Below are 27928 nucleotides of genomic sequence, written 5' to 3'. Positions count from 1 at the left end.
TGACTCTGGGTGCGTCCCAAATGGCACCCGGCTCTGGTCAAAAGTAGTGCACTATTTAGGGAATCGGGTTCCATTTGTGACACAACCTCGTCTCAGGCTGGCCTAGGCCTTGTTGATGTAGCCCTCCTTGATCAGGAAGTCATAGATCTTGCGTGTCTTGTTGACGTCGATCTTGATGAGTGCCCGGGCCTGTGCCAGCCGTAGACCACCCTGCCGCCTGCACTCGTTCAGCAGAGCCTGCTTGTACTCCAGGTACGCACCTGGCACCAGACGCACCACCTGGCACAGCTGCAGCCAGCCACAGGAGAGAGAGCGAGACACGCCATGTTACATCAACAAAATGCCAGTCGTGACTGCATCCCAAATGCCACTGTATTCCCCATAGAGCAGCGCTCTCCAAGCCGTTTTCTGGAGAGGTGCTGTCCTGTAGGTTTTTGCTACAACCCTAATCTAGGGCACCGGATTCTAATAATTAGCTGTGAATCATGTTAGTTACAAGTTGGAGCAAAAACCTGCAGGAGGACAGCTCTCCAGGAACAGAGTTGGAGCCCTGCTATAGAGTATACTACTTTTTTTTACCAGGGCCTATGGGGAATAGGGTACCATTTAGGATGCACTCTCTGTTTAGCCCTTCATTTCCTGCCCTGGTGGGGCTGAGAGCCTTACATGCATAGAGATCCTAGAATTCATATGTAATAGAATGGATTCTATGTGTACCTCTTTCTCCCTGTTGTTGAGCTTCTCTGTCCCTGGCAGGCCGGTCAGGTTGAGAGGAGGGGCGCTTCTCCTGCCTGTTGCTGTGGAACAATAACACTGTTAAACAGATCCAAAAAAAACATTTACGACAGGCAAATTAGTGTAAATATAGCTGTGTGGAAATGACTGAGTACATAGATGTGTCCTACTTGTGCACTGGAGGTCACTGAATGACAACGGAAACTGGGAAGAAAAAGCTAGCCGACAAATAAGCATAACAGTCCTGTACGTTGACTGTATTTCTGGATGAGCATCTCTGAGAATACATTAACGTGACTGCACCTGGGACCATGACAAGAAAAGGGAGCGGGGGGAGGAGAGGAAGGGAGGGAGTGGGAAAGGAAGAGAGTCCTTACCTGATGTGGTGATGGTGGTGACAACAGGAGTGATACCAGCATCACTGTGGAGAGAGAAGTGTCACTACAGGCAGTGCACACACAAACACAATTCTCACTCTCCGGGATCCTTGTCCACAGAGAATTAATCACTAGCAGTTCTGGGTTTTTTCATGAAGAATAATTATCAGAACTTGGAGAACACCCAAGAGCTGTGCTTAGGATAAACAACAACAAAATGACAAGAACAGGTCTACCTTACATTTTTTAAAATCAAAAATCAAGCCCTGCTTGTTGCAGTTAGAGCCAAGCACACAGTAATAAACTGCAGAGGTGGGTGGTATCTCAGTTACAGCCCAGCACTAGTACCCCTGATTCAAATAGTCAACTAATCATCAAGCCATTGATTGGTGGAATCAGGTGGGCTAGTGTTGGACTTAAACATGAACGTACAACCATATTGTCCAGAGGAATGGATTGTGAAACACTAGACAAAAGGGTAAGAGGACGGGGCTCACATGGCAGCCTGTTTGCTGAGCCACTGCTGGCAGGCCCGTCCGTCCTGAATGTACTGCAGCACATCCACTAGCATGGTCCTCTTCCTCCGCTCATCCTCCCGCACGTGCTTCACATGCTCATACACCTTGGCACCTGCAGAGGGACAAAGAGGAGGGAGGGGGTTACTGGTGCAGTCAGTCAGCCCTGGGTCCTGGCTGACACAAGGAAGTCACTAATGAGGCTCTGCCTCTGTTCCAAATTGCACCCTTTTCCTACAAAGTGCACTACTTTTGACCAGAGCTGTATGGGCTCTCGTCAAAAGTAATGCACTAAATAGGGAATAGGGTGCCATTTGGGACACAGTTTCTGAGGGGGACTGTCTGGCAGTAGGGTGGACAGGGTTAGATGGGTAGACTGGACTCACTGCAGAAAGACTGGATGCCTGCTCTCCTGTACTCCTGCAGTCTGCCGATCTCTCTCCTCAGCTCAAACTCCACTGAAAGACAAGGATGACATGAGGTCAGACAGGCCTGTCCACTCACCTCACCGGTCTATACTGCAGACAGGGACAGACAGACAGGCGGAGACAGAAAGACAGGTGGAGAGAGAAACTCTTTACCCCTCAGACCTGTGCCTACCAACATCTGAGTTGAACATCAGATCAGAGTTGTAACCCAGGCAGGCTCTACCTCTACTGCTGCTCTCTCTGCACAAAGGAGTAGTGCCATGCTATCCTGAAGCCCAAGCCCTTTAATCAGAATGAGATGTTTCAGCCCCAGACACAGTGATGTGACCTCCAGCAGGCCAGCCGTTGGAATCTGCTGCTGTGTAAGGACAGGAGATAATGTGATAGGCTCATTACCACAGCGATGAACTTAGTGTTACCCACAATATTAAAGGGATCACAGGATGTGTGACTGTGGAGGGAGAAGGGTTGGAAGAAACTGAATTCTATTGGTGTTAACATCAAATGGCTACTGTGCGTGCATTATGTCATACTCACATGCATGACTCTCTATGAACTTGTCGTGTTCGATGGGGCCCACCACCCTGGCGAAACGTCTCATAGCATCATACAGATCCTGTACCTCCTTAGGGTAGCGACGCTCCAGGACTGGAAGACAAAAACAACGGTCGCGAGACGTAGCTGTAATTATAGAGCAGGACTGCCCAACCCTCCTCATGGAGATCTACCGTCCTGTAGGTTCAGTCTAACACTATATAACTGACTCAGCCAGTTAAGATCTTGGTGAGCAGAATGAGTAGAATGAGGAGGTAAATTAGAGTTGGACTGTAAACCCGGTAGATCTCCAGGAAGAGGGTCTGGCAGCCCTGTTGTAGAGGATATGACAGCAGTGATCTGTATCACATTAAATCTTGGTAGATTAGAGGCTTTTGAGGAACACCAGAGGAGAAAATGTCCAGACATTGCACATTGAGTGACCCCCTTGCATCAGTGAGATAACCTGCTGTGGCCATGAACGGTTTAAAAGCTCCCCCGATGGGCATTTGAACATAAGATTCAACAACTGGAGACATAACCTCAACAAGTTCCAAAGACATGTGACTAACAGAAATTGAATAATGTGTCCCTGAACAAAGGGGGAGGGGGTCAAAATCAAAAGTAACAGTCAGTATCTGGTGTGGCCACCAGCTGCATTAAGTACTGCAGTGCATCTCCTCCTAATGGACTGCACCAGATTTGCCAGTTCTTGCTGTGAGATGTTACCCCACTCTTCCATAAAGGCACCTGCAAGTTCCCAGACATTTCTGGGGGGGGAATGGCCCTAGCCCTCACCCTCCGATCCAACAGGTCCCAGACGTACTCAATGGGATTGAGATCCGGGCTCTTCGCTGGCCATGGCAGAACACTGACATTCCTGTCTTGCAGGAAATCATGCACAGAACGAGCAGTATGGCTGGTGGCATTGTCATGCTGGAGGGTCATGTCAGGATGAGCCTGCAGGAAGGGTACCCCATGAGGGAGGAGGATGTCTTCCCTGTAACGCACAGCGTTGAGATTGCCTGCAATGACAAGCTCAGTCCGATGATGCTGTGACACGCCGCCCCAGACCATGACGGACCCTCCACCTCGATCCCGCTCCAGAGTACAGTCCTCGGTGTAACGCTCATTCCTTCGACGATAAACGCGAATCCGACCATCACCCCTGGTGAGACAAAACCTCGACTCGTCAGTGAAGAATACTTTTTGCCAGTCCTGTCTGGTCCAGCGATGGTGGGTTTGTGCCCATAGGCGATGTTGTTGCCGGTGATGTCTGATGAGGACCTGCCTTACAACAGGTCTACAAGCCCTCAATCCAGCCTCTCAGCCTATTGCAGACAGTCTGAGCACTGATGGAGGGATTGTGAGTTCCTGGTGTAACTCGGGCAGTTGTTGGCATCCTGTACCTGTCCCACAGGTGTGATGTTCGGATGTACAAATCCTGTGCCGGTGTTACACATGGTCTGCCAATGCGAGGACGATCAGCTGTCCATCCTGTCTCCCTGTAGCGCTGTGTAGTGGCATCCTTTCCTCTTTACCATAGCCACTGCCCAAGCCTGAAGCGGGGTTGTTTCGTATGCATACAGTCCACACTCAAGGTTTCCAAACATTCAATGAGATCCAGGGATATGGTGCAACAAAAATGTTTATTCTTCTTATATCTAACAAAAAAATTATTCTACAATCAACTTAAAGCATAGATTACTTGATATGGAAAATACAAAATATGACCTGTTTGTATGTCTGTATGGTCAAAAAACTATACCGCTCCTACGTCTAGCAAGAACTCCTGCCCCCGAAGGCCCAACTTCCTGCCTTTATCCTAACACACTTACCACAGTACAATGAATGGGCAAGAGGGTGGGCAAGAGGGTGCTTTCGATAGGTCACGGATCAAAGCAGTTTGTCAGACTGATCTGATCCTGGATCAGTTTGTGTGAAAACTTTCCTTTTCTGGCTTAACTAGAAGAAGTCTTCAGTTTCAGAATCCAGGCAACTGCATTCTTCAAGCTGTTCCATGTTGAATAGTACTCAATCAGTTTGCTGGACGTACTCTTTTCTTCCACACATGTACTGTTTACGATGACGTCTTTTCTCACCTCTGGATCATCCGGAGGGATGGAGCCAAGCTCCTCGGGGACTTTCGGCCATTGTGTTTCTGTTTCCTCCAGGAATTCTGGTCCTTTGCGCCATCTCTTTGAGTTCAGGAAATTTTCAACATGTAACCCTCGAGGCATCATCGGCTGGGTTGTGTTTGGAGTTCAAATACCTCGACTGTTTTGCTTTCGATAGGTCACGGATCATAGCAACCCTATTAGCCACAAAGGTATGGAATCTTAGTATCGTTGCGGATGTATTTTAGCACAGACTGGCTGTCTGTCCAGAAAGTTGACTCCTCAAGTTCAACCTGGAGCTCCAACCTTATAACATCCTGTCCACTCGCACTGCCAATGTTGCTGCGGCAAGTTCCCGTCTGGGGATCGTCATCTGCTTGAGTGGACTCACCCTTGATTTCCCCAGTATGAATGTGATGTGGACCTTTTCCATACCATTTGTGAACCTAAGGTAGCTTGCCGTGCCATAACCTTGTTCACGTGCATCACCGAAGTGATGCAGCTGTGCGGTCATGACTTGACCAAAGTTCTCAGGCATCATACACCTGTCTATCTGGAATCTGGAGAGCTGGTCCAGCTCTGAGAGCCATCTCTTCCATGAAATGGAGTGTTCTTCGGGGATGACTTCGTCCCAGCCACACTTTAGCTTGCAGAGCACTTGAAGAATTTGCTTTGCCTTTAATATGAATGGGGCGAGGAAACCTAATGGATCATAAACAGAGCCGACAGTTGAGAGAATACCTCTTCTTGTAAGGGGTCTATTCTTGACAGTGACTCGGAAGGTAAACGCATCACTTTCAATGTTCCATCGGATTCCAAGTGCTCTTTCAACAGGCAGCATCTCTGTCCAGGTCCAGTTCTTTTATCTGCTTGGCTGTGTTCATCAGGGATAGAAGCCAGCACAGTGCAGCTGTTGCTGACCCACTTGGTCAATTAGAACCCACCCTGAGAGCACACATCCCTGAGGTTTTTTGTGAGAGCTATGGCTTGTTCTTCTGTGGCCACTGACTTGAGGCAGTCATCAACATAGAAGTTGGACTTGACTGTTTGAATCACCTCTTCATCGTACCTCTCACAGTTGTCTTCTGCAGTCTTTCGCAGTGCAAAGTTCGCACAACTTGGAGAGGATATAGCACCGAAAAGATGCGCCGTCATTCTGTACTCCTCCAATCTTTTGTTAGTATCACCGTCCGGCCACCATAGGAATCGCAGGAAGTCTAAGTCATCTTCATGGATACGTACTTGATGGAACATTCCTTCAATGTCTGCCATCATGGCAATGTGCTCTTGCCAAAATCTTAGCAAGATTCCGATAAGCGTGTTTGCCAGGTCAGGGCCTTGAAGGAGTTCACTGTTAAGAGATGTACCTTTATAGGATGATGAACAGTCAAACACCACTCGTATTGTTCCTTTAAGCTTATGGTGAACGCCATGGTGTTGTATGTACCATACCTTGCCTTTCTCTCTGAGGAGCTGTTCTTGTGGTACCTTCTCGGCATAACAAAAGGTTATCATCTCTTCCATGAAGCCTTTGTACTCTGCAGCGTAACCTTTGTCCTTCTTGAACTTCCTGATAATATTTAGAGCCTGCTGCTTTGCCATGTCACGATTGTTGGCAGGACTACATCTTTGTTGCGAAAGGGCAACGGTAAGTAGTAGTGATGGTCTTTGAGGGTTATGGAGCTTGATACCATCTCCATAAACTTACGATCCTCAGCTGACATCTCACTTTTCTCTTCATACTGTCTCTCAGGGAAGTCATGGTTGTACTGATTTACAAGAAGAACCCCCAGGTCGGCCATTGAGATACGATTGGCCATCACCGTAGGACACCAAGATTCTTCTGCCATGGTACAATTGTTAAGAGGACCGTTCATCACCCATCCAAAGAGGGTTTTCACTACATATGGTCCGTTGCCTTGGCTATTTATGATTTGCCAGGGTTCCATTGCCTTTGGAGCATTTACGCCAAATCAGGAGTTCGACGTCGGCATCAATTTCCTTCAACTGAACCTCTTTCAGGTATGGCCACCTTTTGAGATCTTACTGAGTGGGAATGTTCTCTCTTGTCACTGATCTTATTTTGGGTGTAGACCTTTGGTAATGAAAGAAATGTGTTGCCTTCCACGTTGCCAATCTCTAATCCAGATATCTCAAAGCTCTTGATAGGACTCTCCTGCCCCATTGTACATAGCAGAATTTCAGTCTCACTGCATTTACCTTTCAGCTGCCTCATGAGTCTCTGTACAAAATGTTGCTGAGATACCAGCAACGCATAGGTTAACACAGACTTGCTTCCATTTGCCACCTTTACTTGAACTGGCACAATTGCAAGTGAACAATCTGTACCGGCCCCGGCATCTTCACCAGCTTCCAGTGAAACAAGAGCACTGCTGACAGTCTCCTCCCGTTTTACTGCTACACCACTCATATCTGCCTTTTGAGATCTAAATCTCTCTTCCTTCAATGTGCAGGATAGTGGGGTGCTTTCTTTGACAGCTCTGACAGGTCATCCTTCTTTTACATTCTTTGCTTAAGTGTCATCTCAAAGAGCCAAAACAAAGGCCTTTTGATCTCAGAAACTCAACCTTGGATTTTTGTGTGGCTGTGCCTTCACCTGTTGGCAGTCGACCAATAAATGCTCACCAGCGCAAAATACACATGAGATACTGGGAGCATCAGAAGGGTAGGAGCCTGGTTTCTTGACTTTAAAATGTTTGTGACTCTGAAAAACCTCTAAAAGAACAAATCTGTCACTACAGCTACTGCAGTGGCAAAGCTGCTTCCCCTACTCTTGGACTTGAACTGCTGTTTAAAGTCTGCTTCTGTTTTGGTTTTTAAAAACTTTTTGTTGGACAGGGGATCTTGACTATCTCCCTACAACGGATCCTACAGTATTTTGGCCTGTTTTTCCATGAACGTCACAAGGTCACTGAACTGGGCCCTCAGGTGTCTTCTCTCTAAAATATCACATGCCGTAAACCTCCATTTTTCCCTTAGTTTGTAGGGAAGTTGACATGATCAACTTTATGTTGGAGGGAAGATTAAGCTCTTCCATGTTCTGTAGGTCTTGCATAGCGTTACAGCAACCTCTTAGAGTGCATAACCACCCAGTCCCTTTACATCATCCGGTTTGATGTTTGTCCAATTCCAAGCCTTTTCCATGTAAGCAGTGGTGACTTTGATTTCATTGCCAAAGTGTTCCTTTAACCTCTTAGCCTCTGCATAGCCTCTTCTGGCTTCCATATGCAGACAACTACGGACCAGATCCTTGGGCTGACCAGAGGTGTACTGTTCCAGGTAATAGAGCCTATCCTGGTGACTGCTTGTCTTATCTTCTATACCATGCTCAAATGCATGCATGAATAGCCTAAAGTTTAGAGGATCACCGTCAAACATAGGTATCTCCCTAACAGGGAGTGTGGCCTGTTTGTGCTGTAGTACAAGGAGGTCAGCAATTTCATTCTGCCTTTGCATGACAGTAGAGAGGTTATCATGGCTGGTATTTTGTCTGATACCCGCAGTGTTGATTGCTAGACCTTGCTGTTGGCTGCTGAAGGGTGTGGTTTATGACTGTTTTCTGAATAGGATTTGATGGCTTTGTTGTCGGTTGTTGTAAAACCCTTTGTAGTGGGGTCTTTGGAACTGCACCTAATGCAGCAAACTCAACAGGTGATGGTTAGGTTCCACATAGACCTCGGGTTCCTGGTTCTCAAAATAAGAGTTCATTCCATCTTCTTGGCTTAGAAAATGGGCTGCCACAGCATGGGATTGAGAAGTTGACTCATTCTCCAGGACCTTCAGTTTGGCATTATATGCTGCTATGTCCATTTCCAGTGCCATTTTTTCCATCCTAACATTCAGTTGAGCTTTCTGTTGTTCCAGTTGAGCTTTCTGTTGTTCCAGTTGAGCTTTCTGTTGTTCCAATGCATGCTTGTCCTGTAATGATGCTTGGCGAGCTAGTAGAGCTGCTTGTTCTGCCTCAGCTTTTAGGCGTGCAGAGGACACTGAGGAAGCCGTCTTAGAATACTTTGTTTTACTTGATGTTTTTGACACATTGGCAATGCTGTCGTGTGGTTCAATGAGCGTTTGTGACTCAACTTCAGCTTTTTTCCCCCATATTTCCACCTCTTTCAGGAAATGTTCATACGTTTTCATTCTTGGTTGATAATAGTTAATACTCTCCTGTCCCTCCTCTGTGACCAGCTCTAGCACAGATTCATGAGCATTCTTTAATTCATTGAGAACAGCATCAAATGCTTCAAGACTCTCATTCACAGTTTCAATGTTTCCTCCATCAACAAGGACTTTAATTTCATTCATTTTGCGTGTACACACTCCAAGTTTGCCTCTCCGGGCTGCATAGAGTGAATTTAGATGCTCCTCTGCCCTCTCCAGTGGAGTCTTATTTGGGATTTCATCCTCCATCATTCACTTTTAGTTCACTCAATTTACAATGACACAGTTGTTGGTTTGATTGTTAAACGTAATGCCCCTTTAGACCTCCTTTAAAACACAGTCATCCATTTCAGCATATCGACCTATTTTTTTTATTGAACATGTGCAAGTTCGGCATTTTATATGCGTTTCAAACATTTCACTCCATTATACGTTTTGTCCCCTTTAATGAAGTTTAAACACGCAGTATCTTTAGGTCCATTAGTTGCATTCCGCTGACGTATTGCATTTCCATGTTAGGCCAAATATTAGACATATGATTAGGCTACATTGTGCATAGGATCTCAGCGTTTCCCAAACTTCAACTTCTTGTTTTCACAGTGCTGTGTTTTGAATTCCATTCCCAAGTTTATCAAACATTCCAATTATAAACACATTTGCGTTTCCATAATATGCATGATCAATCAATCGCATTGAACAGGGCAGCTCATTCATTCGCAGTGGTTTACTCACGGCTGGCGAATTCTAGGAGTTCAAGTCCTTCCAAGCGAGCTGTCCTTATGGTCCGAATGCAATTACAAATAGAACAATATCCAGCATGTGTCCGAACCGGAGATTTCCTTCCGATAGTAATCCTTCACTGAGTTTGACTTGAATGTAGTGGCTTCCTTTCCTCTTTACCATAGCCACTGCCCAAGCCTGAAGCGGAGTTGTTTCGTACGCATACAGTGCACAATCAAGGTTTCCAAACGGCCAAACATTCAATGAGATCCAGGGATATGGTGCAACAAAAATGTTTATTCTTCTTATATCTAACAAAAAAAATGTTTCTCCAATCAACTTAAAGCATAGATTACTTGATATGGAAAATACATAATATGACCTGTTTGTATGTCTGTATGTATGGTCAAAAAACTATACCGCTAGTGAGGACTCCTGCCCAACTTCCTGCCTTTATCCTAACACACTTACCACAGTACAATGAATGGGCAAGAGGGGGGGCCAAAAACTAAGTTACTCTAACAACAAATGAACATATCTCAATCAGGTAAATATAAATCATAAAGGTACGTACCTAATATTTCATCATATACATTAATATATTTACACAAATGTATATGGAGCTCTGTATGTTCTGTCTTTTATACAAATATGTCCAAATCGGCTCTAACACGCCGTCTTAGGCACTTCACAGTACGGACATTGCAATTTATCACCCTTACCACATCTGCAGTCCTCATGCTTCTTTAAAGCATGCCTAAGGCACGTTCATGCAGATGAGCAGGGACCCTGGGCATCTTTCTTTTGGTGTTTTTCAGAGTCAGTAGAAGGGCCTCTTTAGTGTCCTAAGTTTTCATAACTGTGACCTTAATTGCCTACCGTCTGTAAGCTGTTAGTGTCTTTACGACCGTTCCACAGGTGCATGTTCATTAACAAGCATGGGAAACAGTGTTTAAACCCTTTACAATTAAGATCTGTGAAGTTATTTGGATTTTTACAAATCATCTTTGAAAGACAGGATCCTGAAAAGGGGACATTTCTTTTTTTGCTGAGAAATATATATATATATTGAGTGGACTCTCGTGGCTTTGCAGACATGGTGATGTCTATATTATATATTCTGTACACAGTGAATGTGGGGTAGTATGACAGCAGCTCAAGGCTGGCGACCCGCATAGCTTTGTCTATCTGCAAGCTGGCAGCCAAATTCCTCATTGATTTAGTGGCTGTACAGTGATGGGAACGTGTCTGACATGCACACACAGGTAGAGTCAATGTCCTGCTGAGTCAAAGATTTGAAACACTCCATAACAGGAATGGGCTGGATTGGTGGTACTGATGCCTATAAGAAGAGTGAGACGGTTTGTTCAAACCGCCTGGAGCAACAGCATGATCAGCCCAGGCACGACACTGTGAGCCACCCAGGCTTGGACACGGCTTCCATTACCGTGTGACTCACACACACACACACTTTGACAGTCTCCATGACAACCACGCTGCAGCTTCACCGCAACTCTGGGTTCTCTTTTGTCTTGAAAGACTAACGAGATTGGAGGAGAGATGGGGAGGAGGGCCGTAGTGACTGGAGACTGGTAAATTCCACCCCTAAAACTACAGCCAATTTCCCAGGGCATCACCTGGAGATAACACTGCACTGGGCAGTAATGGAAAAAGAGGAACTGATTGTATAAATCTATTCAGGGAGTCTCTTGCAGTCCCATCTCCCATGAACAAAAAGCGGGACACGAAAATTGATTATATTACTAAACTAGATGAAAAACTGCCCATGGAGAGGGGATCAATAAGAGCTCACAAATCTCCAATACAGGTCATTAGACCTGCAGTGTTCATTTCATAGGCATCTATTCATAGTGGAGCAATAATTATTCTGCGGCACGCTCTCTGGCACACGTCACACTGGGCTATTCTCAGCTTCCAGCGTAAATAAAAGCACAGGGAGTGCCTCCAGGGTCCCTTGGGTTACTGTTGATCATTATTGCAACAGTTGTTTACATGCAACCAAGGATACATAATGCATATTCAGTCTGGGTGTTATAGTAACGCCTGGTCTCCTGGTTGTTCTGCAGCCCAGCTCTAATCTGTTAGGAGAGCACTTACTCTGGAACTTCCGCAGGTTGATCAGTCCATGGTCCCTGATGATCCTGTAAGACACCAAAGCCAAAAATATGGACACCGTCCATTGGTAAATACCAGCCAACTCTCAGGCTGGTAGAGTGAGTGAAAACAGCAGAGGGTTTAGACTGACATTTATTGAATGAGTGATGGTACCATATAGCTGCTAAACCTGAACCGCATACACTACATGACCAAAAGTATGTGGACACCTGCTCGATGAACATCTCATTCCAAAATCATGGGCATTAATATGGATTTGGTCCCCCCCGTTGCTACTAAAACAGCCTCCACTCTTCTGGGAAGGCTTTCCACTAGATGTTGAAACATTGGCCGAAAGGAAGCAAATCCCCGCAGCACAAGAGCCTTTGGGCACGGGGGCATTGTCATGCTGAAACAGGAAAGGGCCTTCCCCAAACCACAAAGTTGGAAGCACAATAGTCTAGAATGTCATTGTATGCTGTAGCGTTAAGATTTCCCTTCACTGGAACAAAGCCCCACAGCCCAAACCATGAAAAACAGCCCCAAACCATTATTCCTCCTCCACTAAAAACTTTTGTTTGCTTTATGCATTTGGACAGGTAGTATTCTCCTGGCATCCGCCAAACACAGATTCGTCCGTCGGACTGCCAGATGGTGAAGCGGGATTCATCACTCCAGAGAACACATTACCACTGCTCCAGAGTCCAATGGTGGTGAGCTTTACACCACTCAGCAGACGCTTGGCATTGGGTATGGTGATCTTAGGCTTGTGTGCAGCTGGAAACCCATTTCATGAAGCTCCTGAGTCCCGACAGACAGTTCTTGTGCGGAGGTTGCTTCCAGAGGCAGTTTGGAACTCATTAGTGAGTGTGGCAACAAAGGACAGACTATTTTTACGCACTACGCGATTCCGCACTCACCAGTCACGTTCCGTGAGCTTGTGTGTCCTACCACTTCGCAGCTGAGCCTTTGTTGCTCCTAGACGTTTCCACTTCACAATAACACTTACAGTTGACCGAGGCAGCTCTAGCAGGGCAGAAATTTGACGAACTGACTTGTTGAAAGGTGGCATCCTATGACAGTGACACGTTGAAAGTCACTGAGCTCTTCAGTAAGGCCATTGTACTGGCAATGTTTGTCTATGGAGATTGCATGGCTGTGTGCTCGATTTTATACACCTGTCGGCAACAGGTGTGGCTGAAATAGCCGAAACCACTAATTTAAAAGGGGTGTCCACATACTTTTGTATATATAGTATAGCTTGAAGGTATGGTTGTGACAGAACAGCTTTGCAACAAGTAGGCTTCCTGTGCTATGAAACAGGACCTGACAGTGGGGCTTACTGAGTCTGAACTCTGTGGCCTGCAAGTCAAGTGTCACTGCTTTGGGCCTCTGCCATGTCACCAGCTGGGGGTGGGGGTCAGCGGGCAGGCTAGTAGTGTATGCATCCCAAATGGCCCCCTATTCCCTACATAGTGCACTACTTTTGACCAGGGCTCATCAAAAGTAGTGCACTATGTAGGGAATAGGGGGCCATTTGAGAAGAGACAAACATGCACGGTCCTGGGAGCTCTGGCCAGCTAACATACAATACACGCCCCACATGCCATTCCAAAGAGTTAAGGGAGCAGCAACTCATTATGTTTGATTTAGTGATGGATGTATTACCACATGAATGGACTGACCACCGTGGCCAAGACCAGTACTGACACACACTGAAGGGGGCTGAGGACGGAGTGTGACAATTCATGAACGTCTCAAATCTAAAAAGAAAATAAAAAAGTGACCAGGTCAAAGAATACTCAAATTTGACAGTTGTGTAATGTTTAAGCCTTTCAGAATTCACAGCAACCGATGATTCTGAACCAGTGCTTCAGTGATTATGGTAATAGGCTAGTGTCAGTGGAGTGTTGTGTTACTTGTGTAGGTATCACATTTCCAATTTTGGAAAGCAATTAAATGTTCTTGTGGCAACATTTGCAGTGTTATAGGCATATGATGAAGGGCAAAGATTTAAAGATATTTGAGGCCATCTAGTGGCTGAATAAGCCCCTTACATTAGAGTTAAACAAAACATTTCAACTTACTTCTTTCTTCTACCTCTCTCCTTTAACCTTGAATGGTATATGTCAACAACGGCAATCTTCAACGCTAGATTGAACCAGAAAAATATGTCAGACAAAGCAATGAGGATATTTTGTACAATAAACATACACTTCCAATCTCTATTGAAAGCGGGGTTGGACTTTACTTTCAATTCAAATACAATGGTAGCACTTTCAACTCACCATGTAGTATGTCTGAGTCATCATCCACAAAATCAATGTCTTTCAGATCCCACTCAGCATAGTTGTCAAATTCCTAGACACGATGACAAATAACAGGAGGGGACCACAGAAGGACAAGGAGATGAGTAAGAGTTCAATAGGACTGGATAACTATTATCTTCATTCATGCATACATAAGCAGGGTGGCAAGGGTTATGTCTTGGTTATCTTCAAGTAGTTACTATGATTCTAATTATAACTTGCCAGGAGTATGTGGACATGCTCATTATGACATGGGGAAATGTTTTTAGCAGAAGAGAAAAAGTGAATCTCTGACTATGGCTTGTGAGATTGGAACAACTAAAGGCATGGATGCTTTAAGACCCTAGTTCCCCTCACCTCCATGAAGTCTGCTCTGGCAGGCATGTATCCAGCCATGTCTCGAGACAACAGGGAGTCAAAGGTGGGCCTGGGGGGGTCGTCAGTGGCTGGGAGGAAAACCAACATAGACATGTTACTGCTGTGAAAGAAAGCAAGCATAAATGAAGAACAATGTAGTTGCATATGAGATAATAAATGACAAAAGCCATGTATTCCTCCCTGCCTTTATCAGCTGGAAATCATACACAAAAGTCTAATTAAGCAATAACGCCCGAGGAGGTGTGGTATATGGCCAATATACCACGGCTAAGTGCTGTTCTTACGCACAACACAACGTGGAGTGCCTGGACACAGCTCTGAGGTGTGGTATATTGGCCGTATATCACAAACCCCCTAGGTGCCTTATTGCTATTATAAACTGGTTACCAACGTAATTACAGCAGTAAATATAAATGTTTTGTCATACGGTCTGATATACCACGGCTGTCAACCAATCAGCATACAGGGCTCGAACCACCCAGTTTACAATTTCTTTTGAAGCATAGCCTAAATTGTATTTGTTGTATGGCTTCAGAATTCTATAATAACTTGTATGACAAACAAACTCTCCTTATTACTATGGAGGGAGAAATCCAGAGGAGTAGGTGTGTTGTGTGTATACTGACGTTTGAAGGGAATGGCTGTGTCTGCAGTACGGGCCTCCTCTATCTGTCTGAGATTGAGCAGGGTGGAGGAGAACAAGGGGTTGTTGATGAAGTTCTTCATGTAGTGGGCCTCACACTCCTCCTTGCTTTTGGTGCGCATCTGATACGCCACATCCTGCCTGTGCAGAGTCAAATAGGAAAGTGATCGTTTTTTTGTAATCAATTTGAACATGTTTATATTGATATTGGCAGACAGTACACGAGAGGGCTGCTACGAAACAAGTCACAGACTGCAAATGGCCCCTCGTCTGCAAGTTTGTAATATATGACGAGAGAGAGAGCGATTGTGTGTGTGCGTGTACTAACCAGTTCCCAAAGCCACAGTCCATGACTGCTTCCAGCAGGGCCATCTCCTCCTGTGCCGTCCAGCCAGGTTCCAGCACAGGGAAGTCTGACTTCTGTGTGAGGGGGAGGCATGGTATTGAGCATGGTCAGTATTGTTTAGCCAGAAACATAATTTTGGTAAATAATGGATAACTTAATAGTCAATATTATAATAATATGCATTACTCAGAATGGATGACGGCACAATTAACACCAATATCTTACCATTATTTCATACTTGTGATCACTCTCATGTTTCTTGAACTCAAACCCTCTGGTAAAACACTGAAACATATTTGGGGGGGGGGGTATAGTGTCAGTAGAGTTATCAAGTTAGGCTAAATGTATTAACAGTTGTATGCAATGTGCACCCCTCACCTGGAGACATAGAAGGAAAGGTGAGGGTCCACACTCAGCACATTTTATGTAGGGTTCCACCAGGTTAGATGAGCAACCTCGACATGGGGGCTTGTCAGAAGGGTCATCTGAAAATAAGTCAGAGTAATGTCCAAATCTGGCCAATTCTACTGGTAACCATACACAGACGTTAGCTACTAGAAATCTTCTGTTAAAATCTGTATTATTGGTCAGATTTAAAGCCAGCATCACAGGTTAAGCAGTAGCTAACTAGTTAGCCAACGTTAACAGAAGGTGCATTCAGAAAGTATTCAGACCCCTTGACTTTTACCACATTTTGTTACATTACAGCATTATTCTAAAATTGATCAAATTGTTTCCCCCCTTCATCAATCTACACACACTATTGACAAAGCAAAAACAGGTTTAGAATGTTTTGCAAATGCATTAAAAATCAACTGAAATATCACATTTACAAAAGTATTCAGACCCTTTACTTAGTACTTTGTTGAAGCAACTTTAGCAGTGATTACAGCCTCGAGTGATATTGGGTATGACGCTACAAGTTTGGCACACCTGTATTTGGGGAGTTTCTCCCATTCTTCTCTGCAGATCCTCTCAAGCTCTGTCAAGTTTTAAGGTGGAACGTCGCTGTACAGCAATTTTCGACGTCATGGCTTGGTTTTTGCCCTGACATGCACTGTCAACGGTGGGACCTTATATAGACAGGTGTGTTCCTTTCCAAATCAATTGAATTTACCACAGATTGACTCCTATCAAGTTGTAGAAACGTCTCAAGGATGATCAATTTCAACAGGATGCACCAGAGCTCAATTTCGAGTTTTTATACATTTGCAAACATTTCTAAAAACCTGTTTTCACTTTGTCATTGTGGAGTAGTGTGTGTTGATTGATGAAGGGAAAAAATAATTTAATTTTAGAATAAGGCTGTAACGTAACAAAATATGGAAAAAGTCAAGGGGTCTGAATACACTAACTAGCAAGCTAGTTTAGGTCTTTCAAGTCGGAAGCTAGCTGACAATTATGTAGTTAACAGTGATGCATTGGTTAGCTAGCTACAGTAGCTGGTTGAATCGATTAGCTACATGAAGGCAAATACATAGTTAGCTAAAATGGATAATTGTTAGCTAGCTGGGCTAGCCTTCTATCTAGCTATATGTAGCTAACGTTGCGTTAGTGCGACGAGCTGAGCAGATAGTTAGATGGATAACCATATCTCGTGCAAACTCGTTTTCAGCCGTGTTTGTGCGCTGTTTCTATCTGCAATTTAGCCAACACTTACTTCCAAAACATGCCAAGCCGTCCATAAGGTCAACCAATCAGCTGAAGCCCGAATATGTTGTTTGTTGCCAATGTATTTCTTCGCGTTCGATTCAGCGTGTCTGAAAAGGCAGCATTTGCGCAACTTTGTTGATTCTCTGGCTAGATGGATGCAATGTATTCGCGCAAACGCTGCACCGTTCATGCTCAAAAGTAAAGCATTTTGAAGCTTAACTAATCTATCGGAAAACACCGATTATCTGCAACCAGAGTTGGACCACCAAAGCTATCTCGGTGGGTTTGTTTTATGATTTTGAGTGGAACATGAAAATACCATCCCAAATCTCATCCCATTGAGAGAATGCCAAGAGTGTGCAAAGCTTTCATCAAAGCAAAGGGTGGCTACTTTGAAGAATCTCGAATATAAAATATATTTTGATTTGTTTAACACTTTCTTAGTTACTACATGATTTCATGTGTTATTTCATAGTTTTGATGTCTTCACTACTATTCTACAATGTAGAAAATAGTCAAAATAAAGAAAAACTCTTGAATGAGTAGGTGTGTCCAAACCACCCCTCCCCTAATTGGAGTAAACTAATGAACAACAAATTTTTTGCAGTATTACTTTAGTGTCTTGTTGTAAACAGGATACATGTTTTGGAATATTTTATACTGTACAGGCTTCCTTCTTTTCACTCTGCCATTTAGGTTCGCATTGCGGAGTAACTAAAATGCCAGTTTTCTCCTATCACAGCAATTAAATTCTAACTGTTTTAAAGTCACCATTGGCCTCATGGGAAAATCCCTGAACAGTTTCCCTCCTCTCTAGCAACTGAGTTAGGAAGGACGCCTATATCTTTGTAGTGATTGGGTGTATTGATACAAACTCCAAAGTGATATAACTTCACCATGCTGAAAGGGATATTCAATATCTGCTTTTTACATTGTTATCCAATTACCAATAGGTGCCCTTCTTTGTGAGGCATTGGAAAACCTCCCTGGTCTTTGTGGTTAAATCTGTGTTTGAAATTCACTGCTTGACTGAGGGATCTTACAGATAATTGTGTGTGTGGGGTACAGAGGTGAGGTAGGCATTAACATTCTTTTTTAACCTCTATTATTGTACACAGAGTGAGCCCATGCATCTTATTATGTGACTTGTTAAGTTTTACTCCTGAACTTATTTAAGCTTGCAATGATGATGGGGTTGAGTACTTATTGACTCAAGTTAACATTTTTTATTAATTTGTCAAAATAAAATTTAAAAGAATTCCACTTTGTGTGTACTCCAGTGACAAAACAAATCTTTATTTAATAAATGTTCAATTCTGGCTCTAACACAACAAAATATGGAAAAAAGTTGAGGGGTGTGAATACTTTCTGAAGGCACTATAGATAGGCATACATACAGCTAGGATCTTTTAGAATCTGAGAGTGAAATACTTACACACTCATCTCTATCATCTAGGCTCAGCATTCCCGAACAGTCCCATTACAAGTCAGAATGTTGAACAAACATTTCAACCTACTTTACCTGTTGTCTGCTGATTTTGTCCCTATTTCGGGGGGGTAATCTGATGCAAAATATCCGCAGGAAGTGTTATGAACCCGACCTTCAGTACTGTTGTGGACAACTCGATCCAAAGATTAAGGTAGAGACTGTTTAATTGTATAATAGAAAAATCTTTAATCAAGCAGCTGCGAGGGAGATCTATCTCTGATTTCACAGGTAAGAACTCAAACTCTAAATGGTAAAGAGTGAAACAGTGGTAAGATCCATCAGCTCATTCATGTTTACTTCTGTGGTCATGACCATCTGGTGGGGAAGAGATACTGCTGTTTCACACAATCTCCTCACCAAGGTCGTAATGCATGAGAACAGGCAGAATGATAGCATAAGGACTCCAACCAGGGCTAGGAGACATTGCAACACAAGAGTTCTAATGTTCCTCAGGCTACTTTTCACCCATGCAAACAGATGCTGACCTCTCTCGTTATCTTGTTGGTTTACAGTATATACCACCTGTCTGATAGTGGCAACTTACTCAGCAACACCAATAGATAAGTCTGGAATGTAAGTACAACATTCTTCACCCACCACTGCACAAACCCCTCAGCTGCTAGGAGAATATCCAAAGACAATCTATTTTGTAAGACCATGGTAGGTATAGCCACAAGTTCAGCAGTTAATTCTTCAAAAGCAGTAGCGGTAGCATTACGTATTCTTTCTACTTCATTTGCTAGTTCTCTAATGGAATCAAGCACAGTTGTCATGCCATTTTGGGAATTAATGCAGAGAAAAAAACATTACAATGGTCCTCCTATACAAGTGGGAGAAAAGGTGATTTGGGGGTACTGGGGTAGCACGCACAGCAGGAACAACATAGGCAGCATAGCATGATCCTGACCAGTTTGTAGGCAGATAATAGTAGGCTTTCCCCCCAAACACATACATAGTTTCACTGACTGAGGAAGTAGGTTTAGCATACACACTGACATTCTAAAGTTTATAATGTATTCCCATCGACATGTTAGGGTGGAATGTTTCATTTCTCAACAATAAGGGTAAGGTTATGTTATTGTAGACTGAAAGGTTATACTTACAATAACTTTCCCCAAACTGGAGCCCGATTCCATTTGCTATATAACACAAATAACCTGGGGGAGAGTAGGCCAGGGTGATGGGTTGCTTAGGCAGAGAGGTGGCATTATTAAAATCAAATCTTCTAAAATAATACACCTTGTCCTCCACCCAATCAAGCTCTATGTCTCTAAGGTCACCTGCTTTGGTCCGCATCAATATTTAATAAGCACAGAGGGGTATAGCTAGTAATGGCATAGTCTCAGCACTGTCTGGTAACAAACCCAACAATGTGATTCATTCTGTAATACAGAGATATTACTAGCTAATTATAAGAAAGTGTTTGACCCGTGGAAAACCCCATAAGGTTCATGTCCTCTTTTTCATCTTTTCAGGTCAGCGGGGTCATCAGAGTCCAGGTTCAGGTCAGCGGGGTCATTTACTCCTGGGCTTCCCCTTGTTTAAGCCGGGCCTCGTTGGAGCAGAGAGGTCTGGGAGAGGTTACTAGCACGTTCACCCGCCTCTTGCTCGAAGTCTACTACCACCCAGAGGATGCCCACAGACACAATGGCTGCAGGTCCCAGGGTAAGCAGAGTGCTCCTATTTGGTTGTAGGAGGTCCCAGGGTAAGCAGAGTGCCTCTACTGGTTTGTAGGAGGTCCCAGGGTAAGCAGAGTGCCTCTACTGGTTTTTGGAGGTCCCAGGGTAAGCAGAGTGCCTCTACTGGTTTGTAGGAGGTCCCAGGGTAAGCAGAGTGCCTCTACTGGTTTGTAGGAGGTCCCAGGGTAAGCAGAGTGCATCTACTGGTTTGTAGGAGGTCCCAGGGTAAGCAGATTGCCTCTACTGGGTTGTAGGAGGTCCCAGGGTAAGCAGAGTGCCTCTACTGGTTTGTAGGAGGTCCCAGGGTAAGCAGAGTGCCTCTACTGGGTTGTAGGAGGTCCCAGGGTAAGCAGAGTGCCTCTACTGGTTTGTAGGAGGTCCCAGGGTAAGCAGAGTGCCTCTACTGGGTTGTAGGAGGTCCCAGGGTAAGCAGAGTGCCTCTACTGGGTTGTAGGAGGTCCCAGGGTAAGCAGAGTGCCCCTACTGGGTTGTAGGAGGTCCCAGGGTAAGCAGAGTGCCTCTACTGGGTTGTAGGAGGTCCCAGGGTAAGCAGAGTGCCCCTACTGGGTTGTAGGAGGTCCCAGGGTAAGCAGAGTGCCCCTACTGGGTTGTAGGAGGTCCCAGGGTAAGCAGAGTGCCTCTACTGGGTTGTAGGAGTAACAGGAGTAACATCTTCTGGCTCTGCTACCTGCTTACAGTGGGAGGTGTGGATCCAGGCGTCTTTTCCTAAGCACTTTACCACCTTTGGGCTTGTGAGGGTGATCTGTTGTGGTCCCTTCCACCTGGGTTTTGAAGGTTCTTTACCTCTGCCGTGCCTCCTCACCATTACCCAATCTCAGGGCTGGAGATGGTGATGGGGACAGTCGTCTGGGGAGGTTTGGGCAGCAGAGACCTGTGAGTGAACAGCTTGAGTACAGTTAGTCAGAGTTATACTGTACTTCATCATAGTGTCATCCAACAGATGCAGATCTGGGACTGCTGCTGGTGGCGATGCTGGGGTCCTCATGGGACAGGCCATGAGTACCTCATGTGGACTAAGTCCAGTTTTCCTGACTGGGGTGGAACGCATTGAAAACAAAGCTATGGGTAGTGTATCCACCCAGGTAAGTCCTGGTTGAGCACATATTTTTGCCAGTTAATTTTTCAGAACGCCATTGTAGTGTTCTACAAGTTCAGAATTTTCCGGTTGAATTGGTACATGCACATTTCTCTTAACTTGCATCATGTCTGTAATAATGGGGTGGTGAGTCAAAAGCAGGTGCAGGTGAAACGTTTTAATAAAACAACAAAACCAAGCACACTACACTAACATAAGGCACTATGCCGATACACAAGAACAATACCAACTGGTGAGTAAACATGGGAGAGTGACGTACAAAGGGGAGGAATATGATGAAGGTAATGGAGTCCAGGTGTGAATCATAATGATTTCCTTATGAGTTATCAAGGGTTGTAATTCTAATTTTATATGTTGTTCAGATTTGTTTATTTTTATTTAACCGGCACTGTTGGATCATAATGATTCACAGTTGTGCGTAAGATGAATCTCAGGACCGGTGGTTAGTACTCTGGCAACGTCGTACGCCAGGGGGGAGGAGCAGGAGCAGACGTGACAATGTCACACAGTTCTTTTATTATCTTTGAGTTGAAATGTGTCCCCTTATTGCTATCTAGACTTTGTGGTACACTGAATCGTGGAACAATATCATGTAGCAGGCATTAAGCCACAGTCTTTGCTTCCTTATTTCATGTGGGGAAGGCTTCAATCCACACTGTGATCCATGCATCCAAGGTAACCCAACAGTGCCGGTTAAATAAAAATAAACAAATCTGAACAAATAAAATTAGAATTACAACCCTTGATAACTCATAAGGAAATACTTTTATATAATACGGGAATTCAAGTGTAACCGGGCCCGTGTGTAGCTGGTGTAGAGAGTCAGGCGCAGAACAGCAGATATAAGTAATCAACGTATTTACTAAAGTATTCACAACTAAAACACAATATACCGAGCCCACAATAACGGACCGTATACAAGACAAACAATTACTCACAAACAAACATGGGGGGAACAGAGGGTTAAATAATGAACAAGTCATTGGGGGATTGAAACCAGGTGTGTAAAACAAAGACAAAACAAATGGAAAATGAAAAGTGGATCGGCGATGGCTAGAAAGCCGGTGACGTCGACCGCTGAACGCCGCCCGAACAAGGAGAGGGACCGACTTCGGCAGAAGTCATGACATCAAGGAATAGTCAAATAGACTAGAGACAGGTTTCCCTTATTCAGGGACAGCGATCCCTCTCTCTCTCCTTCTCACAATCCAAATCACAATTAGAACTACTGATCAATTATAAACTTCTTCATAATTCTCAGTGTTTACATATTACATTTAAATTTCAACCAATGTCCCTGATCTTTCTAGCGAGGGTGAACAGATTAGAAAGTCAGAACAGAGGTCATTCAAAACCTGTTCTTTGAGTCTGTTCTTTAACTTTTCTTTCCCTTTACTTCAGACTCATTATTGTAAAACATTTCAAAGATTCTCTACACCAGGTTTACATTGGGTTTTTCAGTACATTTCTCATCAGGAGAACTTACATGTGTTCATCCAAAATTCAGACAATAGATACTTAAGTAAATTGCATTTGTGTGATCTTTAAGGTACATCCTTTTTAACCTGTGAAGAACCTACAAAAAAAAAGTAGAAAAACTCACACAATAAACCAGACACGGTTTTAACACCACTAACAAATATGTATTTGTATAGACAGGTGGTGTGTGTGTGTATGCAGATGTGTGTTTGGTAAAACATAGGGCAAAAACAAACAAATGGCCAGGCCTTATGTCACGACTTCCGCCGAAGTCGGTGCCTCTCCTTGTTCGGGCGGCGTTTGGCAGTCGACGTCACCGGCTTTCTAGCCATCGCCGATCCACTTTTCATTTTCCATTTGTTTTGTCTTGATTGTACACACCTGGTTTCCATTACATTATAATTTATTCCCAATTTAACCCTCTGGTTCCCACATGGTTTTGTGCGTGTTTGTTCTTTGTTAAGTGGTCGCTCTTTTGTGTAGAGCTGGATTGTATTCCCTGTATGGAATTAGTTTGTGTTTTATTTCGAGTAAAGTACGTTTTTACACAGTTCTGTGTCCTGCGCCTGACTCCGTCCTACCCGCTGCACACAGACACTTGACAGAAACACGCACCTAAACACGCACCTCCGTTACCAGTGGAGGAGCATGTCCAGCAGCACGCGACAATGCTCCAAAATCTGGGCACAGCCATGGATCGCGTGCTGCACACCATGGAGCGAAGGAAGAGAGGGGGTTTTCCCACACCTCCATCCACTTCACCCCAACCCACACCGCTGTTCACTCCTCCGTCACATGGACCCAGTGGGATTCGGCTCTCGCTCCCGAGGGCGTATGATGGGACGGCTGCCAGGGGTTCCTGCTCCAGTTGGAGCTCTACCTGGCGACCGTCCACCCGGCTCCCTCGGGATACGAGAGCGTGTCCGCCCTCATCTCCTGTTTGTCGGGGAGAGCACTTGAGTGGGCCAATGCCGTATGGGGGATAGAAGGCACAGCGTTGGTCCACTACGAGGATTTCACCCACCGCTTCCGGGCGGTATTCGATCATCCACCTGAGGGGAGAGCGGCGGGGGAATAGTTGTTCCATCTTCGACAGGGGATGAGGAGCGCACTGGACTTCAGGACCCTGGCAGCCAGCGCGGGACGGAATGAAGGGGCCCTGATCGACCATTACCGGTGCGGTCTACGTGAGGACATTCGTCGGGAGCTGGCATGCAGGGACACCACCCTTACCCTCGACCAGCTGGTTGATTTATCCATCTGGCTGGATAACCTATTGGCCACCTGCGGACGTCCGGATCGGGGCTCGTCCATTCCATCCCCCAGCACCTCCGACCCTACACCTATGGAGCTCGGAGGTGCTGCTCTGAGGGTGACCGGAGGGGGGGCCGTTTCCTGCACCACATGTGGCCACAGAGGGCACACTGCTGATCGGTGCTGGGGAGGTTCCCCAGGGAGTCGAGGCAGCAGGCAGGGCACTGGTGGATCATCCCAGGTGAGTAGGCACCCGACTCACCCAGAGCTTCCTGTTGCGCACGTGTGTGTATAGAATTTCCTGAGTTTTCCCTGCATTCCCAGCATAAAGCGCTAGTAGATTCAGGTGCAGTTGGGAACTTTATTGACCGTTCATTTGCACTTAGATTAGGGATCCCTATTGTTCCTGATGATGTGCCCTTCCCTGTACATGCCTTAGATAGTCGTCCGTTAGGGTCGGGGCTGATTAGGGAGGTCACAGCTCCCCTATGTATGATAACGCAGGAGGGTCATGAGGAGAGAATTAGTCTCTTCCTGATCGATTCTCCTGCGTTTCCTGTGGTGTTGGGCCTTCCCTGGTTGACCTATCATGACCCCAATATTTCGTAGCAACAGAGGCCTCTCAAGGGATGGTCACGTTAGTGCTCAGGGAGGTGTGTACCGTAGGTGTTGCCATAGGTGCAACTACAGTGGAGAGTCCAAACCAGGTCTCCACCATGCACATCCCCCCTGAATATGCCGATTTGGCTCTCGCCTTCTGTAAGAAGACTCAACTACCACCCCATCGACGGGGGCATTGTGCGATAAATCTCCTGGTAGACGCAGCACTTCCCAGGAGTCACGTGTATCCTCTGTCACAGGAGGAGACGGTGGCTATGGAAACATATGTCTCCGAATCTCTAGGACAGGGATACATTCGGCCTTCCACTTCACCTGCCTCCTCAAGTTTATTTTTTGTGAAGAAGATAGATGAAGGTTTACGCCCGTGTATTGACTATCGAGGTATAAATCAGATCACGGTGAAGTACAGTTACCCGCTGCCACTCATAGCCAGTGTGACAGACATTGCACGGGGCGCGCTTCTTCACAAAATTGGATCTCAGGAGCGCTTACAACCTGGTGTTTATCCGGGAAGGGGATGAGTGGAAGACGGCATTTAGTACCACCTCTGGGCACTATGAGTACCTCGTCATACCGTACGGGTTGATGAATGCTCCATCAGTATTCCAATCCTTTGTAGATGAGATTTTCAGGGACCTGCACGGGCAGGGCGTAGTGGTGTATATAGATGACATTCTAATGTACCCCGCTACACGCGCCGAGCATGTGTCCCTGGTGTGCAGGGTGCTTGGTCGACTGTTGGAGCATGACCTGTACGTCAAGGCTGAGAAATGTCTGTTCTTCCAACAGTCCGTCTCCTTCCTAGGGTACCGCCTTTCCGCGTCAGGAGTGGAGATGGAACATGACCGCATTGCAGCCGTGCGTAATTGGCCGACTCCAACCACGGTAAAGGAGGTGCAGCGGTTCTTAGGGTTTGCCAACTACTACCGGAGGTTTATCTGAGGCTTTGGTCAGGTAGCGGCTCCCATTACCTCCTTGTTGAAGGGGGGACTGGTGCGACTGCAGTGGTCAGCTGGGGCGGACAGGGCTTTTGGTCACCTGAAGGCTCTGTTTACCTCGGCTCCCGTGCTGGCTCATCCTGATCCCTCCTTGGCATTTATAGTAGAGGTGGACGCGTCTGAGGCTGGGATAGGAGCTGTGCTGTCTCGGTGCTCAGGTACGCCACCAAAGCTCCGCCCCTGTGCTTTCTTTTCGAAGAAACTCAGCCCGGCGGAGCGAAACTATGATGTGGGGCTCTGAAGGCTCTGAAGGCGTGGAGACATTGGCTTGAGGGGGCTAAACACCCTTTCCTCATCTGGACTGACCACTGCAATCTGGAGTACATCCGGGTGACGAGGAGACTGAACCCTCGCCAGGCAAGGTGGGCCATGTTTTTCACCTGTTTTGTTTTCACCCTATCCTACAGACCAGGTTCCCAGAACGCTAAGGCAGACGCACTGTCCCGGATGTATGACACAGAGGAGCGGTCCACGGATCCCACTCCCATACTTCCGGCTTCTTGCCTGGTGGCACCGGTGGTATGGGAGGTAAACGCGGACATCGAGCGGGCGTTACGTACAGAGCCCACTCCCACCCAGTGTCCAGTTGGGCGTCTGTATGTTCCGTCTGCTGTCCGCGATCGTTTGATCTGTTGGGACCACACGTCACCCTCCTCTGGTCATCCTGGCAATGACGCTGTCAGTGTGATCAAGGCGATAATATTATGGCTAGATCGATGCACTGCATTCACGCAAATGCTGCACCGTTCATGCTCAAATGTAAAGCATTTTGAAGGATAACTAATATATCAGAAAAAACTATCTGCAACTAGAGTGGAACCACCAAAGCACTCTTGGTGTTTTTATGATTTTGATTGGAACATAAATGCTATCTCAATGCACAAGTAATAACATATATTTATTTAAATACAAAAACATACATGGCCTAGCTACATACATACATACATACATACATACATACATACATACATACATACATACATACATACATACATACATACATACATACATCTTAAAAACAACAGAAAATAGCAGCAGAAATTGTTTCAAAAGCAGCCACTTCCTTCACTTAATCTCTTCTTCCAAGGCTCCTGGAGCTCTTCATACCTGATGTTATGGCTGCTGCAACAACAGGATAGAACAGGTTAGAAGCACTCATGAAATGACAGCTGTTCATATCTGACTGAGAGTGACTCATTTGGTAAACACCACCAGTTTCCTCTCAGTTTTAGATCTGTGATAGATCAGTCATAACATGAGGGTGTGCTTTCTGCATGGTATCATTTCATTTAGCAGTTGCTGTGAATTCACACTTGGGGATTCTTGTGTACGCTATGTAATATTAATATGTTTACTAATGTTGCTGCTCTGTGTGCCTCCATTCTGTTTGAGCTATAACTAGATACCTTGCTTGATTGAAGATATGGTTGTGCTTTTGTTCCCTCACTATCTTGAAACACTACCATCATTGCAGAATCTGGTGTTGAGGTGAATGCTGTGAGGAAGAGCCGTCGGTATGAGGTAGAGCTTCCTGGACACAGTCTGGAGATGATCCTATTGAGATGGAGCCTAGATGAGGTATATTCACAGCTGCCACCCCAGCCTGAAATGGGACCACCGCTGTTGTGAGGAGATTTGAAGATATTAAAGTGAAAGCAATAAATGACATGATATCATACAATGTTCACAGGTGTCAATTAGTACAATTTTGAAATCTCAAAACTTTAAGACAAACCAGTAGACTGAATACTTTCTAGTAGGCCATTTTAATTCCACTAGCTTTACTTACTGCTATTTACAGGCACAGTTGATTCCACGTGGTTGTTCTGAATTCTAAAAAGAAAAAAAAGTAGACCTAGGTATAAAAGATTGGTTCATTTTTCAAGACACCTTAAGGTTCCTTACCATCACCAAATTCCAATCACTAAAACAAATACACAGACAACTCACAAGGCTGTGATGTTCCATTCCCAAGGAAGAAAATGGTTTTCATAATACACCTCTGTCTTGGTGCCAGATTGGTCTTCTTTACATTGTTGTGGGATCTAGAAAAATAGTCATAGCCACCTATTTGATGTTACAGCAAATATAAGCTAATTGAGTTACACATTAATTTAATCTGTTATTGTAACATTTGAAATTCAGTGATGAGTAGTTGGACAGTTCAGTAGCTGAAATCAATAACGTTAGAGGTTGGTGAGGATGGCAATTGTTATGATTCTGACACTCAGAGGGGCCAGCA

At 45.1% G+C, this 27928-nt stretch overlaps 1 protein-coding gene and 1 long non-coding RNA gene across 4 annotated transcripts; both read right to left on the bottom strand.

Annotated features, from left to right (window-relative positions):
• Positions 1–35: 35 nt before the first annotated feature.
• LOC106612794 (transcriptional adapter 2-alpha) lies at positions 36–18847 on the bottom strand. 2 transcript variants are annotated; one of them, XM_014214300.2, is made up of 15 exons: positions 18572–18847; positions 15775–15881; positions 15622–15681; positions 15379–15470; positions 15034–15191; positions 14387–14475; positions 14009–14081; positions 13808–13871; positions 11724–11767; positions 2593–2703; positions 2014–2085; positions 1610–1742; positions 1113–1156; positions 718–797; positions 36–288 (listed from the first exon to the last, which is right to left on the bottom strand). In XM_014214300.2, the coding sequence occupies exons 3-15, from the start codon at positions 15622–15624 to the stop codon at positions 103–105; spliced, it is 1149 nt and encodes a 382-aa protein (XP_014069775.1). In that variant the 5' UTR covers positions 15625–15681; positions 15775–15881; positions 18572–18847; the 3' UTR covers positions 36–102. The 2 variants fall into 2 exon arrangements, with proteins under 2 accessions (XP_014069775.1, XP_014069774.1); XM_014214299.2 differs by lacking the exon at positions 18572–18847 and adding an exon at positions 17057–17347.
• A 7717-nt stretch (positions 18848–26564) lies between these two features.
• LOC106612795 (uncharacterized) lies at positions 26565–27928 on the bottom strand. Of its 2 annotated transcripts, XR_001330371.2 has the most exons (4): positions 27637–27928; positions 27476–27519; positions 27150–27306; positions 26565–26808 (listed from the first exon to the last, which is right to left on the bottom strand). It is a non-coding gene; the product is annotated as an uncharacterized lncRNA (long non-coding RNA). The 2 variants fall into 2 exon arrangements; XR_001330367.2 differs by having other exon boundaries at positions 27476–27727.

This window comes from Salmo salar, chromosome ssa09 (genome assembly GCF_905237065.1).
Source record: "Salmo salar chromosome ssa09, Ssal_v3.1, whole genome shotgun sequence".
NCBI lineage: Eukaryota > Metazoa > Chordata > Actinopteri > Salmoniformes > Salmonidae > Salmo > Salmo salar.
The sequence above is the reverse complement of the archived record's forward strand: the minus strand, read 5'-3'. Positions and strand labels throughout refer to the sequence as shown.